General features: G+C 47.0%; 7 protein-coding genes across 7 annotated transcripts; 2 read left to right on the forward strand and 5 right to left on the reverse strand.

Moving 5' to 3' along the window:
* The first annotated feature begins 1154 nt into the window (after positions 1 to 1154).
* Positions 1155 to 4551, forward strand: F4812DRAFT_416233 (eukaryotic type KH-domain (KH-domain type I)). Its single transcript, XM_047933045.1, has 4 exons — positions 1155 to 1930; positions 2050 to 3422; positions 3482 to 3653; positions 3709 to 4551. Exons 1-4 carry the CDS (start codon positions 1882 to 1884, stop codon positions 3810 to 3812), a joined length of 1698 nt encoding a protein of 565 aa, XP_047794287.1. The 5' UTR covers positions 1155 to 1881; the 3' UTR covers positions 3813 to 4551.
* A 770-nt stretch (positions 4552 to 5321) lies between these two features.
* F4812DRAFT_200867 (UROD/MetE-like protein) lies at positions 5322 to 7145 on the reverse strand. The gene has a single exon (XM_047930229.1). The coding sequence runs from the start codon at positions 6548 to 6550 to the stop codon at positions 5414 to 5416; it is 1137 nt and encodes a 378-aa protein (XP_047794288.1). The 5' UTR covers positions 6551 to 7145; the 3' UTR covers positions 5322 to 5413.
* A 714-nt stretch (positions 7146 to 7859) lies between these two features.
* Positions 7860 to 9796, forward strand: F4812DRAFT_416237 (uncharacterized protein). The gene is made up of 2 exons (XM_047933046.1): positions 7860 to 8425; positions 8533 to 9796. Exons 1-2 carry the CDS (start codon positions 8229 to 8231, stop codon positions 9245 to 9247), a joined length of 912 nt encoding a protein of 303 aa, XP_047794289.1. The 5' UTR covers positions 7860 to 8228; the 3' UTR covers positions 9248 to 9796.
* Positions 9797 to 10159: 363 nt separating this feature from the next.
* F4812DRAFT_200973 (uncharacterized protein) lies at positions 10160 to 10809 on the reverse strand. The gene is made up of 2 exons (XM_047930230.1): positions 10526 to 10809; positions 10160 to 10456 (listed from the first exon to the last, which is right to left on the reverse strand). Exons 1-2 carry the CDS (start codon positions 10638 to 10640, stop codon positions 10230 to 10232), a joined length of 342 nt encoding a protein of 113 aa, XP_047794290.1. The 5' UTR covers positions 10641 to 10809; the 3' UTR covers positions 10160 to 10229.
* An 825-nt stretch (positions 10810 to 11634) lies between these two features.
* Positions 11635 to 12621, reverse strand: F4812DRAFT_416244 (uncharacterized protein). The gene is made up of 2 exons (XM_047933047.1): positions 12001 to 12621; positions 11635 to 11926 (listed from the first exon to the last, which is right to left on the reverse strand). Exon 1 carries the CDS (start codon positions 12591 to 12593, stop codon positions 12270 to 12272), a length of 324 nt encoding a protein of 107 aa, XP_047794291.1. The 5' UTR covers positions 12594 to 12621; the 3' UTR covers positions 11635 to 11926; positions 12001 to 12269.
* A 1087-nt stretch (positions 12622 to 13708) lies between these two features.
* Positions 13709 to 14546, reverse strand: F4812DRAFT_201051 (uncharacterized protein). The gene has a single exon (XM_047930231.1). The coding sequence runs from the start codon at positions 14321 to 14323 to the stop codon at positions 13886 to 13888; it is 438 nt and encodes a 145-aa protein (XP_047794292.1). The 5' UTR covers positions 14324 to 14546; the 3' UTR covers positions 13709 to 13885.
* A 558-nt stretch (positions 14547 to 15104) lies between these two features.
* On the reverse strand, positions 15105 to 15778 carry F4812DRAFT_456079 (uncharacterized protein; the record flags this gene model as incomplete). Its single annotated transcript, XM_047936924.1, has 2 exons — positions 15105 to 15404; positions 15515 to 15778. The coding sequence occupies 2 exons, from the start codon at positions 15776 to 15778 to the stop codon at positions 15105 to 15107; spliced, it is 564 nt and encodes a 187-aa protein (XP_047794293.1).
* Between the last annotated feature and the right edge of the window lie 1775 nt (positions 15779 to 17553).

Below are 17553 nucleotides of genomic sequence, written 5' to 3' on the forward strand. Positions count from 1 at the left end.
TAAACGCTAAGCGCCACTCAGCTTGGAGATGGCTTTGGAGAAGGCGAATAATGAACGATCGGATTGGACTGGCGTTGACAATACCCAGGTTCTGATACGAGGTGACCAGAACAGCATGATTCTCGAGATTAACTTCTAAGAAGACTTCTAAGAAGATCCGAGTGCCTCATCGTGATTAAAAATCTCCATATTCCAGACTATATATCGTTAGATACTGTGTTCCTAGTAAGGTATCAGTATCCCCAGAGTGCGAGCAGCACTCGAGAAGTGAGTGAGATATTAGAACTAAAATGCTAAGGCATCTTAAACAAAATGGGCTATAGCTAATGTAGACGATACTGTACCCAGACTCGATAAACGGGATAAGATGCTGTTATATACAGTTCTGGAACATCAAGTATCATGAGATCCCGGCTACGATGATTCTCGGGGTCTTCTCACCGAATTTCCGGGACTGTTAGGCGTAAAAAAAAAAGGTTATCAGAGTCAGAGTAGCTAGAAGAGACCCAAAGGCACTCGACCAGAAGTAGATCATTGTTATTACAGACAAAAACGACGCCTTCAAGGCTTTTGCACGGTGGTATGGATAGCCACGGGCATCATACTTTCCCCCTTTTTTTAAGTACCAAGAGTGAATGTCTCCTCCCTGTGTAAGTTCATATGACCTTCGCTATTGCCAACAAATGCAGCAGACTATCAGGTACTATAGTAGATAAACTTTGGCAATCACCAATGAGATGCGTGGCATGTGCGGTATGGTACATCTAGGTACATACATGTGATCATTAGGTACCTATGTACATAGTATAATTGGCGTAGGTTGACCGTTGAATGACTACTATGTAAGGTAGGTGGACCCGGCTCGAGCCAGTAAAAGAAACAATAAGCCGGGGAACAAACAGCTGTCTTGGAACCTCCGAAAAAGGTTAGCACCTGCACCTTCCTCAGGAAAAGGTTTGCATTAGGTACGCTACATGGTACGCGTGCGGTGTACCTAGTACCATATCTAACGTATTGTACCTATTATACCATGCCTTAAGGATTTCGTTAGATAGGTACCTTATACATGCATCACTAGTCCCTTGAAACAAACCATTTCTTTAAGCCCCGTCCACTTCCCTTCGACATTTAAACATTTGTTCATGTTCTCTTCCCGGAAAAAAATAAAATAAAAAAATCATCGTCCCCCCCCCCCCCAACAACAAACAAGACCTTTCACTTTCCTCCCAAAATATTTCTTTCTTCTTTTAATTGATTTTGTCTAGTGAATCGGTAAGGAAGACGCACTTGGCCATTCAAGATAGGGAAGCATTCCAACACTATATATTCACGCGCAACGGTGAATTATTCCGGATCACCGTTCAGTCTCCTTCAATCATCCTCAATTCTACCCTTCGTCACTCAAGTTTTCAGCCCCCTTACCTGCACACCTCGACAGTACTTCCCCTACTGTATCACACCTAGGTCAGAGGCAGATTGACAGACAAAAAGAAAAACAAGAACAAGAATTTCAACTATTGATTCGGGCTGCTTTTGATCGACTTTGCATCTCTTCACCATCAACTTAATTGATCTGACCAAGCCAACTCCTAGTCAACCTCTAGTCAACTTCTAGTCGAGGGATCATCTGACGCATTTATTGATTGATTGACTAAACGTATAACATTGAACACTTGTCCATCACAAAAAGTGCATTTGCGTGCCTTGCAACTTTGCGACTCTGCGACTTCATCTTTTGGGACCAAGGATTTGCCGCCGATCTTGATACATAGACTTCTGCTCTCTGATCTTGCTACAACAAACTTGTCATCCAAGGAGTTTTGCCTACAAGGTTAGATTATCGACAAGTGAAATCGCCAACTGGTCTGTATTGTTGGCGCAATGGCAGAAGCACAGCCGAACGTTCAGGCGATCCTCGCCGCTTTAGCAGGTATGAAATTCTAACCGTGTTGTTTTTCTTTTCTTTCCTTTTTCTTGTTCTCTTTGCGATCGCGCAGCCTTTCCAATAAGCCTCATGAATTGAATCTGACCATGATATTTGTACTATAGCGGCACAGAATGGAGGTGTTACTCCATCATCTCAAGCTCAAACGCCCTATGCCATCCAAAGTTATCAACAAGGCCCGCCACCTAATGCATACGCGACATTACCCGCCACTACGCAAGCATCTCCATATGCAACCGGAGGTTATCCCCCCGTACAGCAGTCCTCAACACCTGGAGGTTTTGATTTAAGTGCCATTAGACCTATTACGTCTGGTACTGTCAATATTGGTGAGGCTATTGCCCAAGCCAAGACGTATGCAACTGAAAAGGGCTTGACTCCATATGAGCGACCTCCTGTTGGCTCGTACCAGACGCATGATGCTCGTGCTATGGATTCAAGAATTTATAGATCGAGGTCAAGATCGCCTACGCGCCGTGACAATTTTCGTGACAACGTCAATCCGTACCGGGATGAACGACGTAATGATCGTGGTGCCTCTGCTCGTGACTACGGTCGTGGTCGTGATCGTTCTATGTCGCCCGGCCTTAGTCGTGGCCGCCCTGCTCCAGGAGTATATTCGCCTAGAGATGATGATGATTCTGAAGTAATCAGCATTGAGTCAAGCTTAGTTGGCTTGATTATTGGAAGGCAAGGAGAGAATCTCCGACGCGTCGAGTCAGAAACCTCATGCCGTGTGCAATTTCTGTCCCCAACTGGCGAGCCTGGCCCGTACCGCCAGTGTAAGATCACTGGCCTTCGTGCAAGACGTGCTGAAGCCAAGGCGGCAATCAATAGAATTATTGAAGACAGTGGTATGGGTGCCCTTGCACGAGCTGGCCTTGATAAGCCTCAACATCCTCGTCGCGAGAACAATACCCCCGTCCCAGCTACACTGCGGGAGGGGGAGGATTGCATGCAGATTATGGTTCCTGATCGTACAGTTGGTCTCATTATTGGCCGTGGAGGTGAAACTATCAGGGACTTGCAAGAACGAAGTGGTTGCCACATTAACATCGTTGGCGAGGACCAGAGCGTAGATGGCTTGCGCCCCGTCAACTTAATCGGCCCACCGAATGCCGCCAGCCAAGCCAAGGAGTTAATCCTTGAGATCGTTGCAAGTGATAGCCGAAATGTCAATAATGGCACTAGCAACGACGCCACCAAGACACGCGTCCAAAGACCCGAGCAAGTTCGTGATAATAGCCAAGGTGCTGGTGACAAGATCAACGACTCTATCTTCGTGCCTGGTGATGCTGTTGGTATGATTATAGGTAGGGGTGGTGAGACCATCCGAGAGATGCAAAACACCACCGGGTGCAAGATCAATGTTACCGCATCTGTTCCTGGTCAATCTGAACGTGAGATTGGCTTGATTGGATCTCGTGATGCCATCAACCGAGCCAAACGGGCTATTGAAGACAAAGTTGAGGCAGTAGTAAGTTATTCTCCCTTTTATGATGTTTGATCTATATAAGTTAGCTGACATTTTCCCAGCGCCAGAAGAATAATGGTGGCAACCAAGGTCGCCCTCGCAACCAGCATCGCCGAGATTGGGATAACCCTAATTCCAATCCCAGCCCGACCCCGAACTATGGTCAGCAACAGCAGAGCAACCAGGCGGCAGAGCCCACAGCTGCTAACCCTGCAAACGATCCCTACGCTGCTTGTAAGTTTAAAGCATTCTTCTCTTCGTCTTGCGCATATTACTAACAAGAATGTAGATGGGGGTTACCAACAATACCTGGCTCTCTGGTATCAGGCCTATGCCCAACAACAGCCCGGTAGCCAACCCCAGGGTGAAGCACCTCCCCCTCCGGGAGCTTAAACTTGGATCATCTTCTCGACCTTCATTGCGGGGGTTTACTTGTTGCTCAGAGAGCTCACCGCGTTTGAAGGACCAACTGTTCGGACGGATTAATACGGACTTTTCCTCCATCATGGCATCTCCAGCTTTTTAATCCCGCCACTCACTATCAGCAGAAGTATGTTAAGTGTCCTGGACTGGAAAAGACTCGAGTTGTTCAACTTTCTCAGCGAGCTCTTTGGAGCAGACCTCGTTGGTCGGGGGGTTATCTATGGGATTCTCACCCATTCCCATTTGGCCTTTCCACGCGAATAGCCCGCTTTCGAGCTCTTCCTGGTTTACGAAATTTCCCATACATTTTTCGAATGAACTCGTGTCTTCGTTCGCATGTGTTGACGTCTTTCTTCTTCTCTTCATTTTTCTATTATACGACCCAAGTCCCCTCCCTCCTGGAAAACAACCGGCCCATCCCAGAGACTCCACGAACAAGAAGGAGGGTTTAGAGCGAGTGGGTTGCCTGTGTTCATAGAGAGTATTGGGCAGAGATATAAAGTTGGAAGGGCAACGCAACGCTTTTAGCTGATATAGCTACCGACGGCTACTACGGACTAAAAGGATTTACAGCAAGCGTCTCTTGGGCAAGGAAGGGCAACCGATAATAAGACTTATACACACAGGAAGACACCCACACTCTAATTGCAATACTACACGACTGGATGGCGGTTAAATGAGGATAGAGAAGGGGAGGGAGGGAAGGGTAGGGAAGGGAAAGGAAAGGGAAGGGAGGCTGGGGTTTGCAACTTCAAACGAACAAAGTTTCTGTACAAATAAGACTTTCCTCTGGGGTTATACGGGGTTTCTTTTCTAATTTTTCTCTTTTCTTGCCCCAGTTAGATAGGCCACGTCCAATATACTGGCATACGCAATGTTGTGTTTTCCTTTACGGGAGTATAGTCGCCGGCTGAGTGTTGTCATAGCATCGTGTGACGTCGTGATTGGCGTGCATGGCGTGAATGATGTTTTTTTTGGGATGTGCTGAATTAACTAACCTACCTACCTGACAGATTTATATTTTGTGTTTGTTATCTACTGGCGATGATATAGTAGGGACGATGTACCGGCGATGATGTGTTTAGTTGATATGTGGAAGATGTGAGAGGGCTAGGAGGTATTTATCTTTATATGTTGTACATAGGTACTTGATGGTGATATTGATGTCAATGTAACATGGAGCATAGATAGGATAGGATGAATATAATAACAGTTAACAAAAGGGGGTGGGGGAGAGGAGGAGACAATTTTCTCATGGTAGTATTGCTACAGTTTTATTATCTTTCCTGTACCACAGCCAGTGTAGGCTTTGTGTTTGTACTATGCTATCACACTACACGCGGCACCCGCTCAACGCCAACGCATCTGCTTTCCTTTGCAGTGTGAAAATGCTAATCTCAACTGGGTTTGCTTTTGCTGCCTCGCGGCCCACGCCTATGAGGTACCTACCGACAAGGTTGAAAGCACGAAATCTTTGATTGTAATCTGGGCCCGTCATAAATACCCAGTTATTTGTTACCGTAACAAGGTAACAAGGTAACAAAACCCTCCTGTTATAAGTCCCCATCTTTTTAGATGGATAAGTCGTCTCCCCAGACTTCCTTCGCGATCTCCACTTCCAGCCTAACCTTAGCCCATTGTTCTTCTTCAGTGAGATCGTTACCCTCAGAGGTCGAGCTGAAGCCACACTGGTGGCTGAGACAGAGTTGCTTCAGGCCCTTGGGGCAGAACGAAGCGGCCTCGTTGAGGCGCTTGATAACCTCGGCCTTCTCTTCAAGATCCGGCTTCTTGCTGGTCATAACGCCAAGAACAACGATCTTGTGCTCGGGTAGGTGGCGGAGCGGCGAGAAGTCTCCCGATCGCGCGTCGTCGTACTCGAGGAAGTAAGCGTCCACGTTTAGGTCCTTGAATAGAACTTCAGCTACAGGTTCATACCCGCCCTGCGCAAACCATTGCGAGCGGTGGTTACCACGGCACAGATGGATTCCAATGGCCATATCAGCAGGCCGCTTCGAGATTGCCGCATTAATGAGTGCGGCATATTGGCGAGCAAGGGTGTTGGCATCGCCATGTCGCTGTTCAGCCTCAGCACGCATCTTGGGATCACAGAGATAGGCCAAGTTAGTGTCATCGAGCTGTACAAACCGAGCACCGGCCTTATAGAGGTCATCTAACTCCTCCTGATATACGCGCGCTAGATCCTCGAAAAAGGGCTCGAGCGTCGGATAGGCCTTCTCGTCAATAGTCTCACGAGTGTTGCGGAAGTGAATCATGGTCGGTGACGGGATGCAGACCTTCGGCGTGGCCTTAGCACCAGCGGCCGCGATTCGAGACTCGAGATACTTGAAGTCGTCGACTTGGATTGGCTTAGGATGACCAATCTTGTCAACGACGACGAGTCTTGGAGGCATAGTACCTCCTACGCTAATATTGGTAGATTGCAGAGCACCACGGAGCTCTACTCCGCTCAGATTTCGCAGGAAATCAACGTGGAACCACTGCCGTCTAAACTCCCCATCTGTGATAGCCCGTAGTCCAGCAGAGAGCTGCTTGTCTACAACATCAGCGACATACTTGTCCTCTAGCTCTCTCAGTTGTTCGGCCTTTAGCTTGCCTTCAGCGGCCTGCTCGCGGGCCTCGAGCAGCGGTTTTGGTCGGAGAAAAGAGCCGACCTGATCGGCACGGTATACGCCATTAGGGAGAGACATGATGTCGTGGAACGCGGGGTTCAGTAGACTGGTATCGAATAGTTGAGCTAGGTGAAATAGATAAGGTGGTGTTGTGTTGTAATGATGAGACCTGGTTTCGACAACCTAATAACTAGTCGAACCTAGACAAAGGTAACAATGGGTAGAAGATAAAAAAAGACTTGCTTGAAGTCTGAAACAACATAATATACACGAGAAAAAAAAACTTTTAGCTAAGGTTTAAGAATAAACTGCAAAGATGATTATCAAGCTTTGTATCAGTGAGGGGCAAACCATTACTATTTCGACTGGTGTCAGAATAGAACCCTTGAAATGATATAGTAGCGCAGCTGGTAACGAGTAACCCCACAGAATTCACTTGCCGGTTATGTTGCCAAGCGGCGTAGGGATGCGGGCAGCTCGGGGCAAAGTTATCTCATCCCAGCAACAAGTCCGTAACCACCTAAACCAAATAGGAGAAGGTAGTAGGGCTCCGGTGGGTAGGTTGTACCATTCTCGGAAATCATTCATACCTTAAGGTAGGAAAAATGACATAAAAATCCTACCTCAACTCCTCATAGCAAACATTCCCAACACCCCTAGCTCTTTGGTTTCGAAGGTTCCCAAAAGATACCCTTCAACGTGGAACCGACCCATCTTGGACCCCACGATGGTGGACGGCTCGGGGGGCCTTTAGTCGCTAGATGCGAGACATATAAGCTAACCGCATAAGCAATATAACTTTTCGGTCAGCACTTCGGTAGTTGTGAAGAGGCTCTTCTAACTATGATTGTGAGGTCAGCATAAAGATCGGCCGATAGATACTCAAATACCTCAAATCCTCAGATAAAAGGAATAAGTTAAGGAGGAGATAGATAAGCTCGGCAAAGGAGTGTAAATCAAAACCAGGCTAGGACTAATAACATTTCCCCTAGTCCGCGGTGTGATTCGTCACCAGCAGTCCGTAGCCGGTCGCGTCAAGTAGTGTTATTACATTAGGTATGAAAGGAGGTATATATATATCACTCTAGTTCAGTGTGTATATAATTTGAGCTAACTGGGAGGTTTGTTTATACTGATGCCGACCGGGGAAGCATTACATAGTATAGTAATGGAGGTCATAGTTGAAGGATGTTAAAGGAAAAAGAGAGGATCAGAAGCAGGAAATGAGAAAAGAGTGACTATGATTAGATAAGGCTTTACATAAGGCTTAAGGAGTTGAAACGAGATGCGGAGAAAGACACATAATAACTGACATACCTAGAACTCCAATTATGCAAGTATGCAATGTATGCATAATGTATGTAATAAAATAAACCTTATTCCGCATCTCGCATCTGCGCAAAATTACAGGTTCAGGTTTGACCGCTAGGATTGGTTCCAGATTACTGTATTACATACTACCTACATAGATAGTACTCGGTGTACTACCACGGTAAACTATTATTAGCTATTCACCTTTTACAAGTTACAACTTCCAGCTGTCGAGAACCACTCAAACGGACAATTTGGCCTCAGATACCAAATCAATCTCTTGTTTTTCTTTTTCCTTTTCCTTTTTTCGCCGCTTATTCCGCATCCCCCGGTTGGTTGGCTTGTTGGTTCTATTCTGTTACGCTACACCACCCTACATTATTTCCCTCCGTCTCATTCCAGATTCCAGAATCCTAGGCACCAGTCTGACAACCGACGGGTCGCCATGTCGAATCCAAATCAACTATACCTCCTAGCCGATCATATCAAGCTCTCCCTGCTAGAGCGGCAGCGAGCGCAAAGCCTTAATCTAGATGGCGATTCAAAAGACGGGCACATATCTAGATCTCTAGACCAGTTCAAGGATGGATTAGAAGCGCTAGAGAAGGAACAGAAGAGATTAGAAGAAGCCGGCGACGAAGAGTACGTGATAGCATCAGAGGCGATAGTAATAATATTATTATTATCATCTATCCCCGAGAGCCATCATCATCTTCGATATACCCCTTATTTTACTAACATGTCTACAGTGGTTCCCTTACTATCGCCGATATCCTCCCCGGCCTACAGAAGCAATATAATGACCTAACCTCCCAATTCCACGGGTTCTCTTCCCCTTTCACCGAATCTACCCTCACGCATCCGAACGACCCGTCCCTAAACCCAGACTTCGAACACGCGACCACATCCCCTCGAAACAGCACTTCCAACGCGCCCCAACCCACCACCATCACCACCACCACCACCTCCTCCTCCTCCTCCTCCAACCTCCGGCCCAAAGGCGCCCGCACGGCATCCAAGACAGTACGCTTCACCGACAACCCCATGAGTCCGTCGGCGACGGACCCGGACCTCGAAGCGCAGCTGTTCGGCGGGAGCCGGTACCAGGACAACCCGGGGGACGGCGACGGGATGGGGTACCGGGACGCGGCGGCGGGGATGACGAACACGCAGATCCACGCGTACCACCAGCGGATCCTGGACCAGCAGGACGAGCAGCTGGACGCGCTGGGGGCGAGCATCGCGCGCCAGCGCGAGCTCAGCATGCAGATCGGCGACGAGCTCGACGAGCACGTCGCCATGCTGGACGACGTTGACGTCGCCGTCGACCGGCACCAGGGGCGGCTCGACCGCGCTAGGCGCCAGGTCGGGAAGATGTCGCGGGCCGCCGGGGATAGCAAGCAGATGATTGCCATCATCATATTGATCATCATCTTGGTGCTGCTCATCGCGATTTTGAAGTAAAAGGCGGACGGAGAGGAAAAAGGAAAGAAAAGAAAAGGGGGGGAAGGTATGAAGGCCTGTTGGGTGGGATATATATGGGAGAGAGGGAAAGAGGGAGGCTGGGAGGCTGGGAAGGTAATTATTACGCTGGACTGGACCGAATCGGACTGGTTGACGTACTTTTGAGTCCTCTCGTTGCATTTTTGCATGGCGTCGGCATGGCGTTTATTTAATAAGGGGAGGGATTGGCTTTACATTGATTATATTATCGTTTATATACACCATACACGTACGCGGGCGAACGATACCTGGGGATTTCACGCCGCGCGGGTTCTCTTTGGGTATTTGTACTTGTTATAAATCGATTTTGCGGGCTATGCCTGCTTACCTTAGGTAGTCCTGTCTGTATCTTTACAGCGACGTCTGAGTTTGCTTGGAGCGTGACAGTTCCAAAGACAGCAGTGCTAATAGTTCAGTTCTAGAGGATCTTGTGGGTATTTACGAACTACGCACTAGCCAGACCAGACACGATGATCGAGAGAAGGGCATGTTTACCCGGTAGACAATCTAGTATTGGTTGTTGGATTTGAAAAGTCCATCCGCGTTTCTTTCTTGTTCGTATAATGATGTGAGTGAGCCCAAATTATAAAAAAATAGTAAAAAAATTAGCCGTCTACCATAACGGCCAAGTACCTATGCCCATCCATCCATCCATCCATCCATCCATTTATCATCCCCTATCTCCATATTCATATTTGTCTCCTTCGTCGTTCCATTCTCACTTCAGCGGTCCAACGCCATCCTTATCCATTAAATCGAGCCTAACTAGAAGCGATCAGCCTCGACCCCAAAAATCGGCATAAAACAATCTTCTTCTTCTTTTCTTCTCTTCTCTCTATCTCTCTCTCTGTCTTTCTCTTTCCGTCTTTCTCTCTCTCTTATCTTCATTCTCCTCTTAAAAACAAAATTTGGGGAAAATTGTCAACTTTGTCGGGCTCAGACCTTACAACCCGTCCCGCATGCTGGTGCCAGCTTTGCTAGTCTCCTCCGCGGCGCGCTTGGTGCGCTCCTGCAGGGTGGCGATGTCCTCGTGGCCGCCGCCGTGGCGGTCCGCCTTGACGGCCTCCTCGCTGTCCGACGCCAGCTCCGGCTTCCAGTGGCCCTTGCCCAGCTTCTGCTTCTCGAGCAGGTCCTGCTTGTGCTTCTCCGGGTCGTACGATTCGGTACCCTCTGTTGAGACGGGGACGGGACGTTAGCCAATTTGATGCTTGCTTGCTTGTTTGTTTCTTTCTTACTTACGGAAGCTCTCCTTGTAAGCTAGGCTTGCGGAGCTGGTGGTGAATGTCCTCTGTGCCGCTACTTGTCTGCCGGTAGCAAAGGTAGCAGCTGATCGGAGAAGCATTCGGGAAGCCATTGTGTGTCTGTGCGGAGGTATTGATCTATTTGATGAGGATGGTATGATATCTCTCTCTGGAAGAAGTCGTAACTAATCGTAGTTGTAGTCGTAGTTGTACAGAGTATAAGTGAATAGGAAAGTTGTAAGTCGGAGGACCAAGGAAATCTACATCATATTATTTGTGACGTCACCAGCTTGTAAGACAGTACGGATTAGGTACCTCATGTGAGTTATGAGAATCTGATGCGATGTGATTGGCTGGTAAGAGCTTATGCACGGGCCATCTCCTCGACTCAATCCGTTTTTCTTTCGGCTCATTGGGAAATAACATCACATACGACATCACTTCTCCACTCCAACGTAGTACCTTATTATTATTAACTTCAATCTTCGATGCTTTTCAGCACCGGCATATATGTTCAGTTTCATTAACCGCAGTGTAGATACACCATGCCCAGATATTAGATATAAGTAGAAAGAGCCTCGGAAAGCATCATGAATTGTTTACTACCAACTTTCTACAACTAGGTATTCTCTGCTTTGACGGGCACCTCTATTAGAATAAAGGATGTAGACGTCAGAGTTACTAAGCCAAACCCGAAATAGTTAAATACTTCGCATTCACATGTGTATTACCTAGGTAGTTTATTAGGTGAAGCACGTGGGAGCTCTGATCTTCCGTCAATCAAGTGTCTTTGTTATGGGTTGATAACTACTACCTCTTGGAAGAAACTCTGATATTGCGTAAGCAAGTGGTCCTCGTTTAACAACTTCAAGTTGGTGAAATATATCTCTATTTCATATTAATGATAACTACCTGGTGATATTACATTATTTATAAGAATATATATACCTACTATCAGAGCAGAGGCCCGCGCCTTAGATCTATCATCTAATAGCAACCCTCCACTTAAGGTTATATAGATCTCCATTACAAGTTGGTTCTAGTCCATGGTTAATATAGGATCTATTCCTATGTTGAATTTAGCGAAGCAATGGTGTCGACACATACGTATACAAAGAAATAGCTTGTCACCTCAAGTCGTAGCCGTAGCAGTGTCATATAATACTCGAGTGTCTAACTGCTCAATTAGGTGTCAGGTAGAAAGATTGTCTACTTTAGAGTCTCATCTCGTTTAAGCTTTCCATTAGAAAAGATATCTCATCCAGTGTGGTATCATAAAGCAACATGTAACAAGTATTCAACCAATTAGTAAACTTATTATAATAGCCTCGTCGGAGAAGATCTCGCAGTGTATCATTTTTGACCTTTGACGCATATAATATTCGTATCCTGCTATTAACTTTGAAAATGTCATAAGCACCTGGTAGTTGCGCTGGTGAAGCTGAGCAGCCAAGTTCGACGTGTAAGTCTTACCTATGCCTGAAGACTCACCAACTCTTGTGTAATGATTAACAAAATCACCTAGTCTCGGCCTCGTCCTTGATTTTATATATATAAAAGAACAATATGGTATGAAGTTGATAATCTCAACCCCAACATAAGAAAACCACATACAGGGCCTGATATTGTTGGGAACAGAAACTATTTAAACTCGACAATATCAGGTACCTTAGGTAGTTCCTCTCGTCCGTCCGTCCGTATTACATACGCGCCGCTCAATTGATAACCTAAGCCAACATCGACTACAATCTGATAACTAACGCATTTACCCGCATAAAAAAAGTGACAGTCTCGAGTAACACGAGTATTACTTGCATTAGAAGTCTTACATACCTAGCACCTACCCCACCCACCCTTCTCGTCCGCGGAGTTTTCTGATAGGTCACCTCAGTGCCTAGAGGTAGGTAGTATAAAACTCCGTTATCAAAACGACTCCGAGAAATCTCGTGTAACTCGTGTCTGATTCGCCAATGGCATGAAGCAGAAGGGATGCAAGGGCAGAAGGGGTAGGTAAGCAAGGAAAAAAAAAAAAAAAAAAGAAAGAAAAAAAGTCCTAGAATCAACATGGTAAATCTAATTCGTCTTAACTCAACTCACCACAACACGACACGACACAGCGCAACACAACTGGGTAACCGTATTCTTATACAACCTCTAAACTATAAGTAGAAAATTTATCTCTCCTTGCATAGAAATAGGAAGTACTTAACTACCTAACCTATGTAGGTAGTCTTAACCAAAAAAAGTTGTATCTTACCTTCATTAGCCTCTTTCTCGCTTTCTCACTGCCTGCGCAAGACAACGCCGCATCTCCTCCTCATCACCTGACCGGAACCAGGGGCCCACAGACGTTGCCTGTAGCTCCGAGTCGGAATACTGCATTGCATACCTGGGTAGGTAGGTACCTAGCCCAATACCCAATACCCAATACCCAGACCTGACCTGACCTGACCTGACCTGACCTACCTACCTACCCCCTTCTCCCGGCACGCACCTCCTCTCCTCTCCTCTCCCCTTCCTTTCCACAGTATATATCAACAAAGCCAGAACCCAGCCCGGCGTTGCAGGAGAAGGGGAAGGGCGGCGGCGGCGTCCGCATAGGTACCTATGCAGCCCGACCGCCCGACGGGGGCAACCACCAACCAATCTTACCAAGAGATGATAGATAGCCAGCCACACAAGTCTGCCCCCGACGGGGAAAAAATGGGAAAGGGAGGCGGCCGCGCGCGTGCGTGCGCCTTGGCCCTTACATGGAACAACTCCATTACGGTACCTTAGGTACCTAGTTATATCACATACATACATACTCATACGATATACACACGTATAGGTAGGCACAACGCTTCCATGTGGCATGATGCGTACCTAGGTAAGGTAGGTAGGTAGACATATATCATTATATACCTGCATTCGGTTGTGTATAGATACGTAAATACTTAAGCTATACAAGGGGAGAATTTAGGTACCAGAACCTACCTAGGTATCTACATCATCCATCGGGTAAAGAAGCCCGTCCCGTCCATCCATCCATCCGTCCGCCCGCCGTCGTCGTCTTTGGAACGCCACGCCCGTTGCCGAATCGACGACACCTTTGAACTTATCATCTCGTTTTATACCTAATCCAAGGCCGAAACAAGCAAGTTGAGGAAATACATACCTACCTAGATAATTATCACAAATTCCCATATGTTGGGTTAACTAGTAGACATGCATACCAAACCAGTAATTACACACACACATACACATCATAATCACAAATCGTGGAAGACGCACGAATACAGCAATAGCCAGTTTGGTAGAAGTGAGAGGCACTTTTCGCCCATTTCAATTGAACACATCGAATATACGGCAGAAGACACTAAAAAAAAGAAGGCGTGTTCTTTTTTCTTTCATCTTCACACACAAACACCAAAAACAGGTAAAACGCCACACAGCCGTTTGGGGGAACCAGTTGGCGTGTATACCCATTTCTGCGCCGCCTGCGTTTCGTCCGCCCGAATATGATTTCCTTATACACACACACGCGCGCGCGCGCATACACGTGACGTAAATTCCATCCTCCCCTTAAGATCGCCCCGAGAGAAAGAGAAACCCCCAGTGAATGATGCACTTGACCCCAAATTGGTAGAAACCTTTGCCCCGGGGGAATAATACGAAAGAAATGGACTGGTATCCTCTCATCCCTCGACCGTAGTACAATGACAATAAAAAATGGTAATAAGAGAAAGAAAAATAAAATGACATAAATATGAGCCCTGTATTTGCAGCCCCAAAGCACCGCGCGACCAACTCCCATCTCGTGCCATGAGCTCGGAAAATAAAATCAAGACACCCCGAGTGCCTACCCAGTCCCGTTTGCTTTGTGTTGAGATTCTCTTTGACCCGGATATTTCCCATGAAAAAAAGACCTTGCCAAGAAGCACAACTCCGCCCCGATGGAAGAACCACCTGCCTGCTTAAACAAAATAGAAACCGACCCCATCGTCGCCAAACACTTGTTCTATATGTGTAGTGGTATTCTTTTTTTTGCTCGAATGTCATAACCCGTGATGACGCTTTATCGTACCGCTCCCAGATTGAACCCGATGACTCCGTTGTGTCGTGAACACCGATGCAATTACGAAATGCAAAACCGCCGTGACTTAAAACGCCCATTCGCAAACCCAAACAGCCCCCATCTTTCGAAGTCGGAACACCGGGATTAGTAGGATTTCTCCTTATCTTTTTTTTTCTCAAACCGAACAGAAATCAGGTGGTATCTTCAATGCCAATTGGCGCCCATCGTGAAGATCCATGAAGAAGTTTTACGATGAACACTAGTTATATGTCGAATAAAGATGTTTTTATACAGGGAGAAAGTGGAGTAAAGGTGGAGTCCGCAGTCGAGCCCTAAAATTGACCTGAAGATTTGTTTTGTCAATGCCTGATGTCCGTACCGGTGTCCGCTAAGATGAACAGCTGCTATAGGCAGCAAATGACTTCTAAACGGAAAGTAGAAGATGTTCAGAAACAACCGCAAACGAGTGTAGACGATGAGTCATCTCAATATCCAAAAAGGAAGCGAAACGACAAACCGTCTACCATCGTCTGCCGATGTGTTGCATTCGGGCGGGCGAAACGGATGGAGGCGGGCTAGACATGGTAAGGCCATTGGCGGGGTTAATGATAGGGATGGCGTTGCGTGCCCGTGTGGCAGCGGGTGCGTGCAACTTTAAGGTCGACTGCTGAGGTTGAAAGGTAGGAGGAATGAAAGCCGGAGAGGTAGAGTTAAGAGAGAAGCTGGAAGCAACTTGCTGCGGGTGCTGAGTTGGGGATGCATTAGGCGAGTTGCTGGATAGTGAGGATCGGTCGGAAGATGCGCTGCTTATTGACACCAACTGCAGACAGATCGTTTAGTATCGTGTTGGTACACGGAAGGATGTTTATCAATACGACGCTGTAGAATACGCGGCGTATTACACAACAAGACAGTGCTAGCCTAACTTACATCAGTCTCCGTCAACAGCTTGGGGCAGAACTCCATGTCATCCTCGAGATCGAAAGAGCGGCTGGCTTCGAATTGTGAACGGAAGGCATTTACGGAGACGGATTCGCTCAGCTCCTTCATGCTCCTTACGCCGCGAAATTGCTTTTGGGAGTTTTGAGAGACGGATAGCCTCGGTGCTCTCCGGTTTCGACCGCCATGGTGATTGTGGGAAACCGAAGGAGCAGGTGCTGTTGGTTGATGGTGGTTATAGCTGTAATAAGACATTATGATTGTTCTTTTCCCTTAAGGGATGTGTAGAGCTATGTGTTTTCTTTTCTTCAAAGTAGCCGTCGTGGATTACAGAGAAAGTTGGTTGGACAGAAGAGGAGACGTTGGGTGGCGGTGTGTGAAGGTAGGTAAGGAGGTAGGTAGATAGGTTTGTTGTTAAATTGGGTTGGGTGTGTACTTTAAAGTTGCCGACCGTTGCGCTATTAAAATTTTGGCTAGGAAGGGCAACAATGAGATCTTATCTGGGTAATTCGCACAAGTGTAGGAGAAAATAAGCTTTCTTAAAAGTCTGGTTATGAAAGTATATGTGTTAAAGATGTTAGATAGAATTGGTTGTATTATTTTCGTTATGTTGTTTCTGGGGTAAGGCTTGGGAGAGTTTAAGAAACGGGTTTGAGTGTGGTAGGATCGGGTAAGAGTAAGAGAAAAGAAGGCGGGAGAGGAGAAGGGTAAAAGCTGTAATTCGGAGAAGGCGAAGGATTTTGTTGGATGGACAAGAAGCAGCAGAAGCAGCAGAACACCCAGAAGGCGGCAAAGGAGTGTGGGCCAAGGCCCCCCGGGGGTAACTTCTTAGAACGCTTGGGTCGCTTGCTGGTTCAAGACCTGCGACTAATCCAAACAAGGCTTAGGGGGAGGACAACATTGAATAGCGGAAGCTACGAAAGACATCCATGAATGTAAGATCTGCAAGAACCTCTGGGCTCTGTGCAACGCACTGTCCTCATGGACCCACAAGCCTCAAGGGTTTCCTTCATAAAATGGTTGATGGGCGGGTGGGGAACAATTGAGCTGGCGAATGAGACTGGAGTCGCCACCTGAGATCATTTTGTATAGTTTGTGGCGACGCTAACACAATGGAGGACTAGCTAAGAAATCTCGGGTCGATGGGCGCTGTTTTAGGTACTTATGTACTTGTTGTTCAATGCCCTTCGCAGGCTTCGCAGGCTTCGGTTCTTACCTAAATGTCGTTGTTCCTATGTACCTAACCTTGTAGTTGTGTTTCTTCCCATTGCTTGCAGGAATGTCACAGTGTCAGTGCCAGTCGGCTTGTTCTGCAGAACCTCTCTTCTGCTGCTTGGCTTATTAGTGGCCGCTTGTTCTCCAAAACAAAAAACCCAAAAATACAGTGCGATGCGTGCAATGCGTGCAATGCTTGTAATGCTGGCCGTCCCTTGACCAGTCAACCGTCACCAGATGTCCGCTGCAATGCGATCGCCAGCAGGTTTAGCTTGGCGAATTAATTTACCGTTAGCGAGTCCGCGTGCTGTGTGTGTGGTCTAGGTGGTCTAGGTGGTCCGGGTGCTTTGGGACAAAGGAATAATACCTAGCCTGCAAGCTGCGCCATCTGTTTACTGGACGAGGCTGGTCAAGAGCACCCAGTCGGCACCAGTCGGGAGGGGGGAAAAGCCAATTTGGGTTTCGGTTTCCCCCTTCGAAGACCAAAAAAAACAAAAAAAAAGCCCTACCCTATCCAATCGAAGGGCTATTCGTTCAGTTACAAAGTACAATACATGCCGTAGAACGTTTAAGGAAGCGCTACCTACTACTTAAGGTACCAACTATGCTAGTCAACACAACATCAGGAGACTTCGAACGCAGGCGTTGTTGACCAAGGTGGGTCGATCGAGGGAGGATTGAACATGGCTTCAATCTACCCAAATAGGTTCATCATTCGATACCGACTTAATGCGAATAGCTTCATCTCGATGCTCGGACCCTGCTATTCCTACTTTCTGTCGTCATTGCTACCGTACCTGTAGACATTGGTGAAC

This window comes from Daldinia caldariorum (assembly GCF_022478825.1).
Source record: "Daldinia caldariorum strain CBS 122874 unplaced genomic scaffold F4812scaffold_2, whole genome shotgun sequence".
NCBI lineage: Eukaryota > Fungi > Ascomycota > Sordariomycetes > Xylariales > Hypoxylaceae > Daldinia > Daldinia caldariorum.

Bases quoted from the DNA above. Each gene is read 5' to 3' on its own strand.
- F4812DRAFT_416233 (XM_047933045.1), top strand. From the start codon at position 1,882: ATGGCAGAAGCACAGCCGAACGTTCAGGCGATCCTCGCCGCTTTAGCA. The intron at 3,423-3,481 runs GTAAGTTATTCT...ACATTTTCCCAG, and splicing joins AAGACAAAGTTGAGGCAGTA to CGCCAGAAGAATAATGGTGG. The intron at 3,654-3,708 runs GTAAGTTTAAAG...ACAAGAATGTAG, and splicing joins AAACGATCCCTACGCTGCTT to ATGGGGGTTACCAACAATAC.
- F4812DRAFT_200867 (XM_047930229.1), bottom strand. From the start codon at position 6,550: ATGTCTCTCCCTAATGGCGTATACCGTGCCGATCAGGTCGGCTCTTTT.
- F4812DRAFT_416237 (XM_047933046.1), top strand. From the start codon at position 8,229: ATGTCGAATCCAAATCAACTATACCTCCTAGCCGATCATATCAAGCTC. The intron at 8,426-8,532 runs GTACGTGATAGC...ACATGTCTACAG, and splicing joins GAAGAAGCCGGCGACGAAGA to TGGTTCCCTTACTATCGCCG.
- F4812DRAFT_200973 (XM_047930230.1), bottom strand. From the start codon at position 10,640: ATGGCTTCCCGAATGCTTCTCCGATCAGCTGCTACCTTTGCTACCGGC. The intron at 10,457-10,525 runs GTAAGTAAGAAA...CCGTCTCAACAG, and splicing joins AGCTTACAAGGAGAGCTTCC to AGGGTACCGAATCGTACGAC.
- F4812DRAFT_416244 (XM_047933047.1), bottom strand. From the start codon at position 12,593: ATGTTGATTCTAGGACTTTTTTTCTTTCTTTTTTTTTTTTTTTTTTCC.
- F4812DRAFT_201051 (XM_047930231.1), bottom strand. From the start codon at position 14,323: ATGGGAGTTGGTCGCGCGGTGCTTTGGGGCTGCAAATACAGGGCTCAT.